At 39.5% G+C, this 19,488-nt stretch overlaps 1 protein-coding gene across 1 annotated transcript in view; it reads left to right on the top strand.

Moving 5' to 3' along the window:
* snd1 (staphylococcal nuclease and tudor domain containing 1) overlaps positions 1–19,488 on the top strand; it is a 242,094-nt gene that overhangs the window by 82,738 nt on the left and 139,868 nt on the right. The window contains exons 15-16 of the mRNA XM_028451498.1: positions 1,443–1,584; positions 15,886–15,995. Of these exons, the coding sequence (XP_028307299.1) occupies positions 1,443–1,584; positions 15,886–15,995 (252 nt within the window). The remainder of the gene's footprint in view (positions 1–1,442; positions 1,585–15,885; positions 15,996–19,488) is intronic.

Here is a 19,488-nt window from a genome sequence, read left to right as displayed (position 1 = left end):
ATGGAGTGAAAAAGGTGGTTTTCATGGAAAATTCTGAACGAATGCCCTAACTGTTCAGTCAACCTTGACCAATGTCTCCAGCGTGCATGTTTAAATGATGACCAAATGACCCAGAGAACACCCATATGAGCACAGAGTGAACAAACTTCAAATAAAGGAATCAAGCCCGGGGCCAACCCCTGGGCCTCATTTCTAAACATTTAGTTTTGGGCAGTTGTGGTTTTATGTTGAAACAAGAACTCTCAGAGAGCGCAATTTACACTTTAAACGCTTGGAAGAAATTTCTAGCCCTATTAATAACCCTATGTTGTGGCGGTTTTGGATGAATGAGACGGAGTCAAGTTTTAGGGTTTCTGATCAGATGTGTTTATTTGTCAAGGGGTTTTTTAAAGCAGACGAGTCTGGGATTCGGAGGTTTCAGTGTGCGTGTCTCAATGAATCTGAATGTTGTTCTCTGCTCTCAGGGTCTTGTGTGTTGCTGATAGTGGTAGTCATAATATTGACAGAGCCTCCTAGAAAAGACCTTGGTAAATGCTATCAGTGTACAATAATATCTGGCCTGCTTTGGGGAGTGTGACCAGATCACATGTCTGGGCAACCTCATTTTATTTTGGAAAATCATGATGAAATGCACATTTCGGATCTGATCTCAATTAAACTTGATGGGCAATTCAGGAGCCGAATCAAATTTTACAACGAACGGTTAATTATGAAGAGAGATATAGATATTTGAAATTTTGGCAATGATCTGAGATAATGATTATTTTTTCAAACTGATCCACAATAAGTATATTGATCTGGATCCTCTCCAAAATGTATTGGAATCTTCTCGTTTGTAAGATCTGTCTTTGGTTAAAATTTTGTATAAATCCATTTAGTACTTTTGTCATCATCCTGCAAAGAGACGAACCACCACATAAATAATCACCGGTCAAATATTAATATTACCTCCTTAGTACTAACTAGTTTAACACAAACCAAAGAAACCTTGTGAAGCTAGTGGACACTTTTACCACAGCACACGTTGTGCACGTTCCTGGAGTCGGCTCGTGATGAATGATTAATTTTAAATTCTTTATGAGCCTTTGACGCTGTCGCTGCATCACCAGCAATGCTTCAATATCCATGATTTAGCTGTACTTATAATTTAGGCCTGAGCACAGCCATAAGCCAGTGAGTCATTTTTGCAGACAGACAGATGAGGATGGAAGCACAAAAGGAGAGAAATCTTCTTGATTGCTCAAGGGTTTCAGGCATCGTGGTGGGGAGCCGTCTTGATTGGGGCGGACCAAGAATGAACAATATGACTTTATATCTCTACTGGTTTATCCAAAGTACGAGTGATATTTAAAGAAGTTATATCAACATTATTTGTCACACTTTGGATTTTATTTCTTAGGGTTTGAAAAATCCCTCTTTCTTTCAATGTTTTATTCTATTAGGAGACCCAGAAGGCCAAGCAGTTCCTTCCCTTCCTGCAGAGAGCAGGACGATCAGAAGCTGTGGTAGAATACGTCTTCAGCGGCTCCCGTCTCAAGCTCTACATGCCCAAAGAAACCTGCCTCATCACATTCCTGCTGGCCGGTGGGTGTTTGTTACCTTTTTCCTACTCAAGTCCCTTTATTGATGTTTGCTTGTCATGCAAATTTCTTAGTGTCAGAGAAGGTGTTTCTAACAGTTGGAGAGCAAACGGTCTGTTTAAAGTCACGACTCCTCAGCGTGTGTGGTCAGAGTTGAAGCCCTCCTCATGCGAGGGGCAGAGAGAGGTCGTATGAAGGGTTGAATTTCAACCCGCCCTCTTCCAGGAAATCTCACTTCACATCTTATTTGTATCTTTGCCAAATGTAAAAGGAACTCATTTGTTTCATTTTATTTTTTGGAAGCATGATTATAAATGTCCTTCACAATGTCAGATCTTCTATGGCTTTTCTAACCTTTAACCAGGAAAGTCTCATTGAGATTAAGAATCTCTTTTTCAAGAGTCCTGGAAGCAGTTGGGTCTAAGGCAGCTGATTTCAACCTAGGGGTCAGGACCCTATTTGGGGTTGTGAGACACTGGGAGGGGGTCGCCAGATGCCTTCAAGAAACTAAGAATACTTTTTTTTTTTTTTTTTTTTAAACAATTTGTGCTTGTTTTTGCTTATTTTTACCCTTTTTCTGCAGCTCCACCAAACTTGCCATATTTTAGCCTATTTTCATCACTTTTTTGTCATAGTTTTGCTCTTTTTAATGCATTTTTGCGACATTACTTCCTTTTCTGCCGCTTCTCCATCAAATTTCAATGCCTTTTCTGCACATTTTTTTCTCATTAGATAAAATCATAATGAATGCCTCTTAGATCAATCTTAGATCTTAGATTAATGTGTGGAATGGTGCCGGACTCTGCGCTGCAGTTGGCCGGCTTCCAACTTCACAGAGCGGACCGAGACGCGGAGCTCACCGGGAAGAGGAAAGGTGGAGGAAACTGCTTTTATGTGAACAGCAACTGGTGTAACGACGTGACAGTGATCCTCCAGCACTGCTCTCCTCACCTGGAATCCTTTATTATCAACAGCAAACTCTTTTATTCCCCCTGTGAGTTTGCTTCATTCATCCTGGTTGGTGTGTATATCCCACCGTCAGCTGATGTGCGCGAGGCACAGCGCACCGACCAGATCCTGTGCATGGAGCTGACCTACCCGGACTCTTTTATCATTGTGCTTGGTGACTTTAATAAAGGTAACCTCTCACACCAGCTCCCCAAATACAGACAATTAATTAAATGTCCGACCAGAGATGAGCAGACACTGGATCACTGTTACACCACACTAAGCAGTGCTTATCACGCCGTTTCCCGTGCTGCACTGGACCTATCGGACCATTTGATGGTCCACCTGATTCCTTCATACAGACAGAGGCTGAAGCTCTGTAAAACTTTTGGTGAAGTAATCTAAACTGTGGACCAGTGAAGCAGTGGAGAAACTCAGGAGTGTTTGGACTGTACTGACTGGGATGTTTTCAGGTCTGCGAACATTTCCCTGGACGAGTTTACAGACGCTGTGACGTCCTATATCAGCTTCTGGAATGTGAGGACAGCTGCATTCCATCAAAGACCAGGGTGAGTTATAACAACGACAAACCCTGGTTCACAGCTAAGCTTAGAGGGTTGAGGGCAGACAAAGAGGTCGCTTTCAGGAGTGGAGACAGAGCCAGGTACAGAGAGTCGAAATACACGGTTGGAAAGGAGGTGAGAAAAGCCAAACGTTTGTACTCAGAGAAGCTACAACATCAGTTCTCTGCGAATGACTCGGCTTCTGTCTGGAGAGGGCTCAGGCAAATAACAAACTACAAGCCCAGATCCCCTGCTGCAGCAAACGACCTCTGCCTGGCCAACAGTCTGAATAACTTCTATTGTAGATTCGACAGACAACGGGACAGAACTGACTCCATTCCCCCTCACACCTCTGACCAGCCTCACTCCAACACCTTCACCCCCCACATCGAAGCTAGAGTCTCACCACAGCTGCTTACAGAAGCTCTCTCCCCTATCTTCCCCCCTCCTACAGAGACACCTTTCTCCATCAAAGAGAGAGATGTAAATAGACTTTTCAGGCGACAAAACCCCCGTATGGCTTGTGGACTGGATTCTGTCTCTCCTTCCATCTTAAAGCACTGTGCTGATCAGCTGTCTCCAGTGTTCAGACATTTTTAACACCTCACTGGAGACATGCACCGTACCAGCCTGCTTTAAGGCATCCACCATCGTTCCTGTCCCTAAAAAGCTGAGGATCACAGGACTTAATGATTACAGACCCGTCGCTCTGACATCTGTGGTCATGAAGTCCTTTGAACGCCTCATGCTCTTCCACATCAAGGACATCACCGACCCCCACCTGGACCCCCTGCAGTTCGCCTACAGATCCAACAGGTCTGTAGACGATGCTGTAAACCTGGCTCTCCACTTCATCCTCCAGCACCTGGACTCCGCAGGCTCCTACGAGAGGATCCTGTTTGTGGACTTCAGCTCTGCTTTTAATGCAATAATCCCAGCTCTCCTTCAGGACAAGCTTTCCCAGCTGAACTTGCCAGACTCCACCTGCAAGTGGATCACAGACTTCCTGTCTGACAGGAGGCAGCACGTGAAGCTGGGAAAAACCATCTCTGCTCCCCGGACCATCAGCACTAGTTCTCCTCAGGGCTGTGTTCTTTCTCCTCTGCTCTTCTCCCTGTACACCAACAGCTGCACCTCCTCTCACCAGTCGGTCAAACTGCTGAAGTTTGCAGACGACACGACCATCATCGGTCTCATCTCTGATGGAGACGAGTCGGACTACAGGTGGGAGTGTCCTGGTGCAGCCAGAACAACCTGGAGCTCAACGCTTAAAAGACGGTGGAGAAGATAGCAGACTTCAGGAAGAACCCAGCCCCCCTCACCCCCTCACCCTGGGAGACTCTACAGCAAGCTCTGTGGAGTACTTCTGCTTCCTGGGGACCATCATCACCCGGGACATCAAGTGGGAGCTGAACATCAGCTCCCTCATCAAAAAAGCTCAGCAGAGGATGTACTTCCTGCGGCAGCTGAAGAAGTTCAGTCTGCCAACAAAGATGATGGTGAACTTCTACAGCTCCATCATTCAGTCCATCCTCTGCTCCTCCATCACCATCTCCATCAGGACCAGAACCTCCAGACATAAAAACAACTTCTTTCCCTCTGCCACCATCCACATGAACACACCACTCGATCACCACCTCCATGATGACATTATCTGCCGCACTGTATATATATATATATATATATATATTTATATTTATCCTATTTATCCTTTATTCTCTATCTATCCTTTATTTATCCTTTATATTTATCATTATTATTAATATTGTTGTTGGGTTGTTTCTTTGTTCTTGTTTTCTTTGTTTTTTGTTTTGTGCACCAACTACCAAGACAAATTCCTTGTACTGTCCTAAAAACTATACTTGGCCATTAAAACATTTCTGATTCTGATTCTGAAACATTTTTCCTACGAGATGAAAAATGTTAATATTGGCACTTAAAAAACCCCGATTGATGAAGGCAAGTAACGGGATTGAATTGCACTTTTTTAATTAAAACTGATGTTTCCACTCTAAGAAAAAGAAAATATCACAGTTGTTCTTTACTTTCTTGGAACATGTCCAATTGTCTCCTTTTCTTTTTCCCTGGTGAGAGAAAAGAACAAGTGCAGTACATTGCAGAGGGGATGAAATACACACTCTTTGATAGTAGGTTTGATCATTTGTTTCAGGTCCTCGACTATAATGATAGACTGTAGGAGTAATAAAAACACTGAGATTGTATCTTTGGCAGGTGCCGATGATTTGCACATCCTCCCAGACCGTTGGGATAACGAGAAGGCCCAGCCCTCCTACCACAGATGAGATTCTTTGTCATGGTTTTAAACAAAGGGCGTCTTAATTCATCTCCATTTCAGTCTATTTGCTCATCATAGAGCTGCTCTTTATTCATATATATTTTTTAGTTTGCATTTGATTGACTTCCTCTCATCCTTCCAAACATTGCTTCTCCTGCTAATAGTATTGTTAATTTTCTCTCCATCAGCGTAAGCACACACTCAACCCAGGGTTGACGATGTCAGGTGTGTGGGATGATGTTTACATGGCCCACTTTGAAAGTAATTTTAGTTTCATCAACTGTTATTTAACAAGCAATGAGAACTCTATTGGAGCAGAGAGCACCTGAACAGGTTTTTATGAAAGTGTTTACCAAAAGAAAAGATCCATCTGCCAGAAATGAGATGACCCATGCCATTTTTTTATTGCACACGTTAGTGTGGATTAAACCAGATTGATACAAATGATCCTCCTCCTTGTTTAACCTCTATTCCAATTAGAGTCCTGAGCGTTAAAGAGCTCCTTCTCCTCCACTGAACCACAGTGTTTCTTGTCATCTCATCTCATAATGCATTTTTTCCCAGGATGTTTGAGATAAAAAAAAGAATGCCTGATGGGTCGTAGCCTTAATGTTCCCTTGCATGTGTGCTGTTGCCTACATGGGAGTTTCTCCCAATGATAACCAATGTCAAAACCCTTAACCATGTATGAAATGAAGCCCTGAGGCACAAAGTGGCTCTTATTATCTTCCTACCTTCTAATCTCCCCAAGCTCCCTATCTCCTTTCACTTTTTCTTTCCTGTCAAATTTATCTTTACATGTTTTATTCAACCAACTCAACCATAGGCTGTGTTTAAAATGACACACACGATAAACAGGAGGCCCAAAGCCAATTGCATTTCTCTAATGTATAAAACAGCAGTCAACCTACAGGCTGGTTTTTAGGCCAGACAATATTGGTTTTTTTGAATTGACACAGAATTGTTGGTGACATCTTACTCTGGATTCCCCTGAACTATTATTATTTTCAGTTTGTATTACTGTATCACATTTATCATATGATCAAAGAATAAAACAACAAATTGACTTCTTCTAAACATTTCACACACACATTAAATGGGTTGTGTATAGGTGAGGAGATGCACTGAGTTTACGACACGAAAATCAGCAATATTTTTGGTTGGTTGTTTATATTTAACTTTAACTCTTGATATACGTGTTTTTACTCAATGGGGATAAATAAATTAATTAATACAACAAATCATAACAATCTGGTGTGTAGAAAATTGTGCAAATTCCTTTTTCTGCCCCCCGACGATACATCTTGTGACGTTTTAATATCGCCATATCTTGCCACACTATATGTCATCCCACCTTTTATTTGCGCTTTTAACAATTCCATGTATACCCCAGGTCACTCTTACCTTTAACTAGGGATGCAGGAGTATTTCCTACTGTATCCCAGCAGTTATTACCTCCACCAAAGAGGTACAATAATGGCTTTGCAATATCATGCATTATTTTTGGAAATGAAAAAAGACTACGCTGTCATTATCTGTCATTAGCATTAAGTGTTATTTGCTAAATTATGATTCCTTTGGAGCAATGTTGGCATTTTTTGGGTTAGGGGGAGGGATTTAGTGGGGTTAGGTAGGGTTAAGATTAGGGGTTAGGGTAACGAATCGTTAGGGTCACGAGCGTCACAGCGTAATGTCAACATTATGTATAAAACCTCAGGTAAAATGTTATCAAAATTGCAGTTGGAAAAATAACCATTTTATTTAATTTAATTGTTTGTCTATTAGCAGGATTACAGTATATCTTAAGTACTTAAAGGATTTAGGAAAAATCTCAAAAATGTATTTCTTGGTTTGTAACTGACCGATCGTCATGAAATTTGACTTATTTATGTCAGGTTAGTTTCATCTGGATCAGATCTGGATTGCACATTTAATCGCAATATTTTCCCCTAAAAATTGGTTTACCCATTTGTTTGGACCTACTGTATTCTACCAAACTTTTGAAGTGTGAATGATCATGGTAACATCATCTCTTATCCAGATAACTGCCAATATTGGGCAAAGAGGAGATTTTCTTGCTTTGCATTCTGAGTGCTTGTTCACTCTTGCTTTCTCTGTGTCTGTGGCTGCATTGATGTGGTATCTTCTACAGCTGCATCCAAATGTATTTTAGAAACAAACACCAAGCCCCAAAGTGGTTTCATGGAATTTTTAGTTGGATTGTTACAACTATGCGAGAGAATAGTGATATTTTTCAACAGATTTGGCCAGCTAAACTCTAATGGTATGATGCATTCTAGAAAGTTGTTTTTATGACTACTACTTCGAACTCTATTCATTGTGTACCATAATAAAAGTTCTGACATGTTCCATAGATGGAGGCCTTGTTTGGTACTTTGCCGTGATCTCTGAACAAACACTGACTGCATGCAGACAAATAGAGTATCATCAAAGCATGCTGCTTTAAGTACATGGCCGGCATTAGTCATTGGATTCATTAGCTCTATTTACCTCGTACTGTTTTCATCTCCACCATTTTTCCCTTTTCTTTAACAATGTTGTGGGAGGCCATTGAAGACTAAACTGTTTTCAGAAGCGCCGCAATTGAAATGATCCCACAGCAGTAAGTGATGCAACACCATGAGTCCAAATTAAATCAGCTACCGCAGCCACCAGCGCGTTGTATTTCTTTGTCCTCATTTAACACTGAACCCTACTCAAAGAAAAAAAAAACTTGCATCTCCAGTGAGTCACCTCAAAGCCTCAGCATCTCCTTCCTTTTACGGTGTTTGCCTTGATGGATAAATGAGGCGCTTTGTGAAAACTGGGTGGACGGAACAAAGAGTAAAGCAGCAGGCAAGGCTGTAGAAGTTAAAGGGTTCTTCTCACATCACCTTCCCTTTCTTCTCTGTTCTTTCACTAGCCTTGACACAGTCTCTACTGTTTGTATATTTTATAAAAGGTGATGGATTCATCCTGTTTTAGGAAAAGCAAACGCACTCTACAGGAAGAGGATTCGGAAGAGAGAGGGGAAGGCAATACGTTGAATAAACGTGAAGTGCATTGTGTTACTGTCACGTTTTAAGTTGAAGGAGTCCAAACAGACTTTGTGTGCTGTAAAACTTTACTCGTTTAATGTTTTAGATGGTAGCCAATGCAGCTGGGGAGTGTTGTCGAAGTATCCTGAAAGGTACATCAAGCAGCAAGCTGTCAAAAAGATGAAACACCAGCACTTGGACACAAAGATGTCCAGTGTCAGCACGGAGCATTAGCCATCATGCAGCGTGTCTTAGTGCCATTTGTCTTATAGCTATCTGAGTGTGTGTGTATGTGGTGGTGTTTATGCCTGTGTGCATGAGTCCTTGTGTGAGGGCGGTTAATATGATGTGGAGGAAGTGAGGCAGAAACTTTGTAGAAGTTTGACAGAAAGTCTTAAAAGATAAATTGTTTTGCGCATGTGACCTCTAAGAAACCCCTCTTGTTTCTACATCACTTTGATATGTACACATACCTCTACTATCGGTGTTTTGACACTTTAATATGTTTTAAGCTGTGCTGCATTATAAAGTTTTAGTCAATAATCCTCTATTGTTCTGGAAGCTGTTTTTTTTTTAAAAAAAAAAAAACGTAATACATTTGCAGAGTAGCATCAGGCTACAGACAAATCACCTTGTTCTGCGTTTAGACAGGAGAAAAAGTTTCCATAAGACTTGCAAATATGCTAAAGTGTCAAACCTAAAACTAATGTTTAATAAGTAACAAGGCAAATTTGCTGTGTAAGAAAGATGAATAATGGATTTTACAGGATTACTCTGCTGCAGTGAAGGTGCCACCTTCTTTGTGCACACTACAATTCGCACTTCAGTATTTCTGTATTGCACTGTAAAACCAGCACTATACAGCTGACTCTGAGCCTGTCTTTTATCATATTTTATTGGACATTGATTTTCAAACGATTCTTCCACGTCCTCGAATAAACCGAAAAGCATCGCCTTTCACTCTTTCTGTCTCTTTCAATTTAGTCATATTCACTCCCTCTAGGAATTAGGCAAAGTCACGCTTCTTCACTCCCTGATGGATTTATTCATCGACTCACTTCAGATGACCATAACAATTTTCACCCTCCAATTCACATTTCCAGCCTTTTTCACAACCAATCTTAGTCCGTCTTTGCATCAAACTGTTTGGGAACATACAGCTTAATGGTAGCAGATAGAAGGGCCAGAAACATTTTTCAAATCAACAGTTCTATTAACAAATCTAAGTTGAGTCCTTGGAAAAAAAATCATCTGTGCCTAAGCTTTTGTGAAACAGACCTTAAAAGCTGCCCACGCCTTGCAGCACTATTCAGACCTTACATCAGCAAGGCATGGTGGGATGATAGCAAAGTGCAATGATGGATTAAAAAGATAGTCAAACATTCCCAGGATTTTTCTTTAGCTGCATGTTCCCCTATAAGTGAAGCATGTTGTCAAAACTGCACTGTAATCAAAACTTTCATCAAAATATGAATAAGTTTGTTTTAGAGCTAAATTCACACAGTCAATAATCTTATTTTCAGTTTCTCCTGACTGCTTGTCATGGTGGCTAATGGCGCTCCAATCTCAAATAACTGTAATTAGCTGTCGTTTCTGACATGACGTTGCACAATCATGCAAGTATCTAAATACACCAGCAGACACGCCAAGAAACACAAGTATAGCCGTGAGTAGGAGGCTAATGGGTACATGGAATACATTTTCCATCCAGACCAATTCCTATGACACGAAGCTCATTATCGGGCTTGGTTATCGGATGACAAGAGGTCAACTCAATCCTGTTCTGTCTACATGTCGTGTCAACGGAAAGCACATTCAATTACCAGTTATACACGTTTGTATTGGAGAAGGATAAATGTGTAGGAACTATTACAATCAGTTGAGACATGTGATACATCCTTGTGCTAAAACTACGATGTATGATCTGTAATTAGTAAGGTACACACTTGGCATTCAAAGTAAAATCTTAACAGAATTCAGCAAATCACATGTTTTTGGCCAAGATTGGAATCAAAACTTAATTGGTGTCCAACATCACTGACTGAGAGTACCATCAGTGTGTGAAGGTTAAAGCCTAACTGGCCCTGATCTCCAAATGTATATCTTTAAGACGATTGAGGACGAGTTGAGATTATTGCTGGGGGGGCAAAGCAAAAAATAAAATTCAATATATAGACCGTCTCGAGATTTGCGCCTACCACAATGTTTGTAACATATGCAAAAATGATTAGTAACATAATTAATAATGTTGACTCCAAAATTTTGCGTCGGTGGCTGCTTTCTGCTTAATTTTTGCTGCAGTACCATACATGAACTGCTGGGTGCAGTTTTATTTCACCATTTATGTTGTGAAGAAGAATTGCGCAACAGAAGAAGAACCAACCGAAAGTCTGAAAAGTTTGGGAACATTTAACTGAAAATGTATTCTAAACACCTGAGGTAGTACTAACATCTGTGGCATGAAACTGACAGTAATATGTTAGAATCAAAGCAGCAGAAAACTATTTTATAAAAACTGTAATGAAAACATTTGCTCCCAGCTGAAATCGCCCTATAGCCAACATTAATTATTGGCACTCCAGTGACAAAAATGTCAAAGCAAAACTGCATTTTAAAATGGATATTTTGCCCACCCTTTTTACTCTTCAAAATAATAACTACATATATTTTGTGTTTATTACCTTGTCGCAATGAAAAGTTACATCATCAGATTTCTGTTCTATAATTTGATTCAGGGCAAACCTGAATAAGCTTTTTAAGGCAAACCGTTTTCTGTTGTGTGGATACTTTAAAAGTTTGATTGCTTATTGCATTAAAACTTAAATGTGGAAGTGAAAGTTTAGGGTTGACCTTCGTTGTTTGATAGCTAAAGGTTTAGCACAAAGAATAACTGTAGGTAATGGAAATCAATGGCTAGCTTGGATTAAGTGGTTGGCAGAGAGACTATTGAAAGAACGTTGTGGGTGAAAGCATTTCTATTTCGTGGAACTTCAGTGCTTCACATGTAGCACGTTCTCCAAGTACAAGGCAAGACTTGTAAACTGAGCGTCTTAGGCCAGGGTCTAATTGTTCATTTATCTTGTTTCATCTTATCTTTCTATCACTTTCTAGTCTTTTAAAGAAGCAGCTTCTGTCTTCTGTCTTTATTGGTATCTGTCCATTGTATTGACTCCGATCATGCAAATGGAGCTTCTATGAGGAGCAGCTGTCTATAGGACTTTGCTCAGTGTTTGTTGCTATGTCAGAATGATGACTGTAAGTCTTGTTTACCCTCTAAGATCAGATTGAATGGATTATCCCTAACCTCAGGTTATATCTGGGTGCAGGTTAAAAATGGCTGTCCCAAGTGACTCCTGGCTTGGTGTGAAAGCTGCAGGGATGAGACGGCAGTATGAGAGAGGGAGGGAGTGTGCTCATGTGGTGAACACATCACTCACTGTGTGCTATACCTGCTCTAGAAAAGGCTCTTTCAAGGTTACCTGTTGGGAAATGTTCCTTGAAAGACCTTGTGGAACATCCAGGGGTAGAAAAAGAACCTGTTCATCCATTAGAGATGCACTCACCACCATTATGCTAATGCTTGTAGTGAAATCACGATGTGGCATTAGCACTACCGGTGCGTCCGCGACGGATTCTCTAGCAAATTTTCCTCCTATCAAATAGCTTTAATGTCCTCCTAGACTTGTCCCGCGGTAAGTCCATTCTGTCATCGTACAGAGCGATCTTCATCGCATCTGCAGCTGGATGCTGGTTGTGGCTGCTCCCATGTGTAGCAAGAGCTTACGATAATGGCCTCAGACAAGCCCAAACTAGCTCCAACACACATCCTTGTTTTTGGATAGTAATAAATAAAACAATATTCAAGAAAATGTGGAAAAAAGCAGAACAAAAATGTATAGAAGAAAAACAAAATCTAAGAAATCAAGTAAACACTATATAGGTGGCCTCAACGTCACGCCACTACAGCCAAAAATGGCTGCCTCCCATGGATTGTATTTTAAGATGTAAAATTGTGGGGGGTAAAAGTCCTTTGAATGCGATTTTTCAATACATTTTCACATATTTTGATTGATGGGAATACATTAAACACTTTTTAGGTCCTAAACATTACTAAAGCAACCCTTTAAGTGCCTAAATATTCTTTAATTCAATGTGAAGTGCCATATTTTAGAGCTGAATTCATTATTAAAGAGCTGGAAAGTGTAAATCCTGTAGGCCTGTTGCATATTTAGTGCTACACAATTGACATTGACTTCATTGTGTGTTATATCTGTGATACATACATTCTTTGGGATATACAGAAGAAAGACTTCCTCTTCATCCACTTCTGGCTTTTTCTCTTCTCTTTAGTCTATTATATTTTTCCTTTTCTTCTGTCCTTATTTCTTCCCGTAGCTGCTTGTCTTTACCGTGGCTTCAGTGTCTCTTGTGGAAATCCTGTCCCCGTCCCCTCCATTAATACTTTCAGATTAACTTGGCCAGCAGTGTCTTCCTCACTCTTCCTTTTCATCTTTCTCATTTTCTTCCTTTTCTGCTTGCTAGACACTTTAAAAAATGGTTTAATTCAATAATTTCACTTTAAATGATAGCGTAGCGTAGTAGAGTTTTATTATTATCGATTGTCCATCAGAACAGTTTTTATTCATTACTTGAAGCAGCATCAAAGTTTGTGTCCGTATCCTTATCTTGTCTTTACATTATATGGAAGTAATACGTTAATTTAATATTACGGTGCTCCATTAGAGCATTTTTTTCAGTTGTGAAATATTCCCAGACTGTGTGTGTGACGTCAAATTATGCTTCTGTACATTTAGGACCATTTTCTTGCACTCACCGAAGGTTGACTCGACACTTCTTGATATCTCCTGGGTGCTGACTGTCCCATGGCCTCATTTTGCCTCTCTTCCTGGGTCATATTCCCCTCCCCGCCACTGTGAATACGCTGAGGTCTCTGTTCTCGCTAGCAAAAGTGGGTCGGATATGGCTATGTAGGGAACAAAATGTACAAAAACAAGTAAGATGAGAGAGAAATGCCACTCAGCCTTTCAGGGCCAGTTAGACAGTGCTTTAGCAGCGTGCTGTGGTGTTCTTCTAGTAGGCCGTTATATAATCCTGACAGTTGGCTCTTCTTGTAAACTTGCTGAAAACACCTCCTAAAAAGACCAATGTTTCACATACGCCTTTTTATAGCAAAGGCAATATTGTGCAAGTAGCCAAGGTTTTCGTCAAAGTGGATGACTTACCATTTTGGATTTTACATTTAACTCATGCTTCTCTTAGTTCAACCTAAGGCGCCATATCTGTCATGCCAACCAAACTCATTAAATGAAAGTTACAGTTGGAAAGGAAATACAGATCAAAGGAAAGAGAGCAGCTGCATTATTACAATGCTGGCGGCTCAAACTTCTCACTAAAATTATCATTAGTTCAGTCTGCGCGGAACATTCCATCTGAAGTTTGCTTGTAGCTGCATATTTTAACCAAAAACGAGAAAAGTGGTGTTAATACCTGACAGCAGGTACACTTCCTCTGCTTAGGGTTGTTAGATTGGAATTAAACTAAATTGTCTTATTTTAGGAGTTTTGTTTTGTAAGCTTTGGCAAAAATCAAAGTTGGTGCTTAATTGTGTTGAAATCCCTCGCACAATTACACACAATAAAGTGAGGGATACAAATCGCTCTCTTTGTATTACAGGATTATTTTCAACAGGGAAGCCCCAGAATATCCAAGTGAGTACTTGTCAAACCAAATCATCCTTTTCCTACTCCAGATCTTATGGCTAAGAATCTTAAGAATGTATTTGAGGTTTCGGAGGAATTTAGGTCATCATGGCATGTCCAAGGGGCAACTTTACAACTAAACTCCTTCAGTTTTCATCTGAATTCTCAGACTTTCAGGACTCGTACTGAGGTACATTTATGAGGGCATTGTTCATGTACTGTTCCTTGTTGGTTGGTATCATTGTGAGGGTTGTTAGTAGCTGACTGTAGGTGTGAGCAGCTGTTAGACTAATAGGAGAGAGAACAGAGAGGAGTCACAGGTGAAGAATGGGTCGTCTCGGTCCCTTCTGTTCACTTATTCATTCCAGGCTGCTCTGTGAGAAGTGTTGTGCTCATATGAGCAGTGATCAGTCGAGTGCCCTTCACGTATTTCCTCAGTACACATTTCTCATGCTCTTTATTTTAGCATTTTTTTCCTTTGTGTGGACCAGTTTCTGCCTCAGTTTGTGACACAGACTAATCTTTGGTGATTCTCTTTAGGGTGTCCAGATCCAACTTTTTCACTTGTGATACTGATATTAGGCCCTTGAGTATTGGCTGAAACCAATATCAATCCGATCCAATATCAGAAGAAATCATACATACTTTTATTGCTTATTTTATAGTGTGGAATGTTAGAAAAGTGCCTTGAGATACCATTGGTTATGATTTGGCGCTATACAAATAAAGATTGATTGATTGATTGATTGATTGAAAAGTGATATAACTCAGAGAACAATAATCAGAAACAGAAGGTAGGAGGAAAAACTCACCCATTTATTATTAATGAGTTACATGCATTTTCCCTTTAAACTTAAGAATATTCTACAATTAAATAAGAATAAATGAAAAACAAATTAGAAGACTCTGAACAATAACATCAATAAATCCAATTTAAAAAAATTAACAAACAAAGTGCAAAATAATCACTAGTTTAACTGTAACATACAAATATTTACAATTGAATAGAAAGAATAAAATCTTTTGGGAAAAAAAACATGAAAAATAACCTCAAAACCAATAAAACACTGAAAAAATGAAGATTCTTTAAAATGCAAAATAACAATTCAAGTTCTCTTCAGTGTTTTGTTCTGTCGGCTGCTGGATAGGAGTGCTGGAGCGGCGTCTGGAATGGACTAGATGTATCAGTGATAGATGCAGGCCGATATAATACGATCTGATTTTTTTTTTTTTTTTTTCTTCAATTTTTTGATATCTGACTAATTTCTGATATTTATGTCTGATTGTGAGCCCTAATTCTTTTTAAATCCCATCGTCTTTAACTAATCTCTATTGTTAACATTATCTGTGGTGATAAAACCGTGCTTCATACAGCTGTGGATGACCTAATAATGACCAATTTTCTTTCTAAGGAGATTTTTAAAGGAGCCCCATAACCTGTTGCGGAGGCTGATAATGATAGTCTGACTTGTGTTTTTAAGAGCTTCTTTCCCAGGTCATGCTGATGATATATTTAAATTTAAAAACAGTGAAATTGTGAGAGCTTGTATGAAAACCACTTTTTTAGCATTTCATCAATACCAACAGGATGTCCAAACTGCAAAGTTAGTGAAAATTGATTCACGATGGCAACATTCCAGTTAAAATCATTTGAAGTTGTTTTCTACTAAACAATGTGGTATATATACAGTATATGTATTGCTGGTGTTAAACTCCTGCGCTTGTTTCATCTCCGATCAGGTATCGAATGTCCTCGCAGTTCCAGAAATCTGCCGGGTGGGCTGCAGGTGGCCGAGCCTTTCAGTGACGAAGCCATGCTGTTCACCAAAGAGCTGGTGCTGCAGAGAGAGGTGAGTTCTGGCTCTGCTTCCATCCATTCCTTTTGTTCCTGCTCCCACGTTGGGCTCGCTTGATGTTCTTTTTTTGGCTGCTTTGGTGCTGAATTACGCTTTAATGCTCTTAGTCTAAGATTTAGCACCTACGTGGCTGCTTTTTCATTTTCACGCTTCAACATCTTTTGCAAGAATCTAAGAAGAAAATAAATTTTTGTTTATGAGATAACTTTCAAGATCACTTTCATTTCTTGCCTGCCACTAGAATATTTAGATTAATTAGATCAAAGTGGCTTTAGGATTTAGCTTTAGAGCAGTGGTTTCCAACCTTTTTTGGATCGTGATTTAGAGCTGCACGATTATGGCAAAAATGATAATCACGATCATTTGTATAAACATTTGAATCACGATTGTTCATCCTGTTAGGAAATCTATCTGTATTTTTATTTAACTACTTTTCAAACAAACAGTATATAAACAGTTTAGAGTGCAGAAGAAAGGTTTGAAACTAAAATAATGATAAATACTAGAAAATGTACCCAACATTTTTATATTTACTATGTGTTGGGCTCGGGTCAGGTATGATATCCATCCTGTGTGAGAGAGTATCAGAGGAAAAACAAAAAGGGAGAGGTATAGACTGAAATCTTAATGATGGATCCATGTTTCTCCCACCTGGCTTCATCTCAGCCGACAGCGGAACCAGAGAGGGGCGGGGCTTATGAGCCCAGAGCATGTCAACATGTTACCTTTTCGCTATAAAAACCAGTATATATACTGTCATCAGTCTAGTTTACAGAGTGAACCAGAGCTGCTGAAGTGTTTTCGCGGGTTTTAAGGTAGCGTAATGAAGCCTTAATCGTGTGTTCGCCCCCTGGTGGTTGGCTGACTGCTGGGTTGCGAAAGTATCTAGTTTCATATGCAGAAAAGTTGCATTTTAAAGGAGCATAAGGCAGATTTGAGAAAAAATAAACATTATTTTTCTGTTTTTTTTTTTATGCTAATGGGTGATGAAGCACTCTAAACCAAAGAGAATGAGTCCACACATATTTTTACTCATTGCCTTGAAAACATTGTGTGATACATTTTGTACTGCTTTTCGGAGTCTGATTTTCCCGCACAGTTTTGCGCACGTGGCGTCAAATGACGCCTATGGTGACATCAAATGACGCTGGTGCGTGTTCACGACGGCTTAGAGAGGCGTCCCAATGCGGGAAATAAGAATGAATGAGAAAAAGATAGCTTGGAGACGAGCACAGTGGACTAAACTACTGTTTATCTACACAGATGCATGCAGAGGCATGTGCACGTCTTGCATTAAACAGTCACATGAGTGGCAAGTAAATACATAACCGTGTCACAGTTAGTGTGTGGATCGGGGCTCATTTTCTCGTCCTAGTCCAACCCAACAGTGAAAAACTAAATTTTTTTCTCAAAGAAATTACATGTGTACGTTTGTTTTAGTTGTAAGCACCGATTTTATTAACAAACAACTGTTAATGTCAACATCAGATCAGCACACATGTAACAAGCAAAAGACAAACAAGACACACGCAAGACACACCCATCGGATCTGTTTACATAATCTATGTATCAAAGTTTAGGATAATCCACATTATTGTTCAGTAAAAGGAGTGTTTCAATGGTGTATTCCTTTAAAATTGTCGTCTGCTTTATTCATCCACCGCGGTTCACTGCGTGGCTGCTGCAGCAAGAAAAGACACTGTGACCGAACCCGAACACCAGTTCCAGATATCTGTCCAAAACTGACCCGTACGGTGCCATCCGGTCCCGTCACGGTTAGGTCGGGTATCCGTCCTCCATTCACAATATCAGCTCTGTGATATAAAAAAAAAAACCATTGATGCGCGCCCCCGCGGTGGCTTGGCTGATGGCTGCAGTTACACTAACTACCGTGTTGTCACTATGGAGTCTGATTTCTAAATCCTGCCCTATGCTCCTTTTTAAATTATATTTGGCAAAGCCAAAGTATAAAATACAGTTGTTTAAGATTGTGTTTTAATTTGAAAAAGAATAATGATTTAAAAATCAGTATTTTTTTTTTTAATCAATTACTAGACATTTTAGGTGACCCCATTAAACTCCAGGCGACCACTGGTTTAAAGTCTGCATTACTTGATCGCTCATTTTTCAAACACTTTTAAATTTTAATCGCATCCACATTCACATCATTGTACTAAAAATATTAGGTTACACATTATTTATTTATTTATTTTATAAGAAATATTTAGAAACATTTGGAAATCTGGATGACGAAACAGACATTTTCTCTTGTTTTTTTTTGGTTTATTATGATTTTGAAGATTTAAAACTGGATAAACACACATGCATCAAGTTATTGGTTAGTTAGTTTTTTCAGTGTATATAATGTTTATTACCAGTTGCAAACATCAAAAAGGAGAAGTTAAATGTTTTATTCATTTTCAGTTTTCAAAAATCTGTTGTTTCTGAGTTGTTGAGGTTTTATATAAACCGTAAAATGAGCTTCATGCTCGCATGCAGACCCTCCTCTAAAGCTTATTCCCAGTTTACGAAAAGCTCACCTGATAGTGGATCAGTGCTCTCTGGCTTTAGAAGCCTCCATCCACTGAGTGCCTGTTCATTCACATGCTAATTGGTTTTCATAGGAAGCAGTGAGCGGACCAAAACCATGATGGAACTAGCTATAATCCTGCTCCCACTCATCCAGGCCACACACTCCCAGTGCTGGCACCTGCTCTTCCTATATGCTCCCTCGCCATTCCTATCACAGTTTAAAAAGGCTTTTCTCAGAAAGGCTGGCTGACTCCACTGTCCTCTGGTGTTTCATTGTTATGGAAATGTACCCTTCATCAGTATTTTGTGTGTGTGTGTGTGTGTGCGTGTGTGTGTGCGTGTGCGTGTGCGTGTGTGTGTGTGGAGAACAGGTGATAACCAAACAACTGAATTGAATGTAAAGAAATCTATGCAAACAACACAGCCTTTGATTGCTGTAACTGGAGTACTAAAGGAGGTGCATCATTATTAGAAGACTCAGTCAACAATTTAGACCAGAGGTGGACAACCTTTATCACAGCGGGGTCACAAAAATGTGATTTTCTGATATGAGGGCCATATTATTATTTATGACAGCATTTAGAAAATTTGCAGTTCTGAGTTTGTGTGGTTTTGGTTTAATTTATAGTTTAGCTTTTTTGTGGTAGTTTTGTGTATTTTTCTCTCATTTTGCACTTTTAGTTGTTTTGTGTTTTTACTGCTACTTTGTGTGTTTATGAAATTATTTTGAATATTTTTCTCTAATTTGACTTTTGTTGTTGTTTTATGTGTTTTGAGTCAATTTGTGAATTGTTGTTGCCATTTTGTGATTATGGAGCCATTTTTTTATGTCTTGGTTTTTTGTGTTTGTTGCTGTTTGTGTATTTTTTGAGTCATTTTGTGTATTTTTGTTAAGTGTATATTGCTGTAATTTTATGTTTTTTGAAGTCATTTTGTGCATTTAATTTAGTGGCAA

Source organism: Gouania willdenowi, chromosome 6 (assembly GCF_900634775.1).
Source record: "Gouania willdenowi chromosome 6, fGouWil2.1, whole genome shotgun sequence".
NCBI lineage: Eukaryota > Metazoa > Chordata > Actinopteri > Blenniiformes > Gobiesocidae > Gouania > Gouania willdenowi.
The sequence above is the reverse complement of the archived record's forward strand: the minus strand, read 5'-3'. Positions and strand labels throughout refer to the sequence as shown.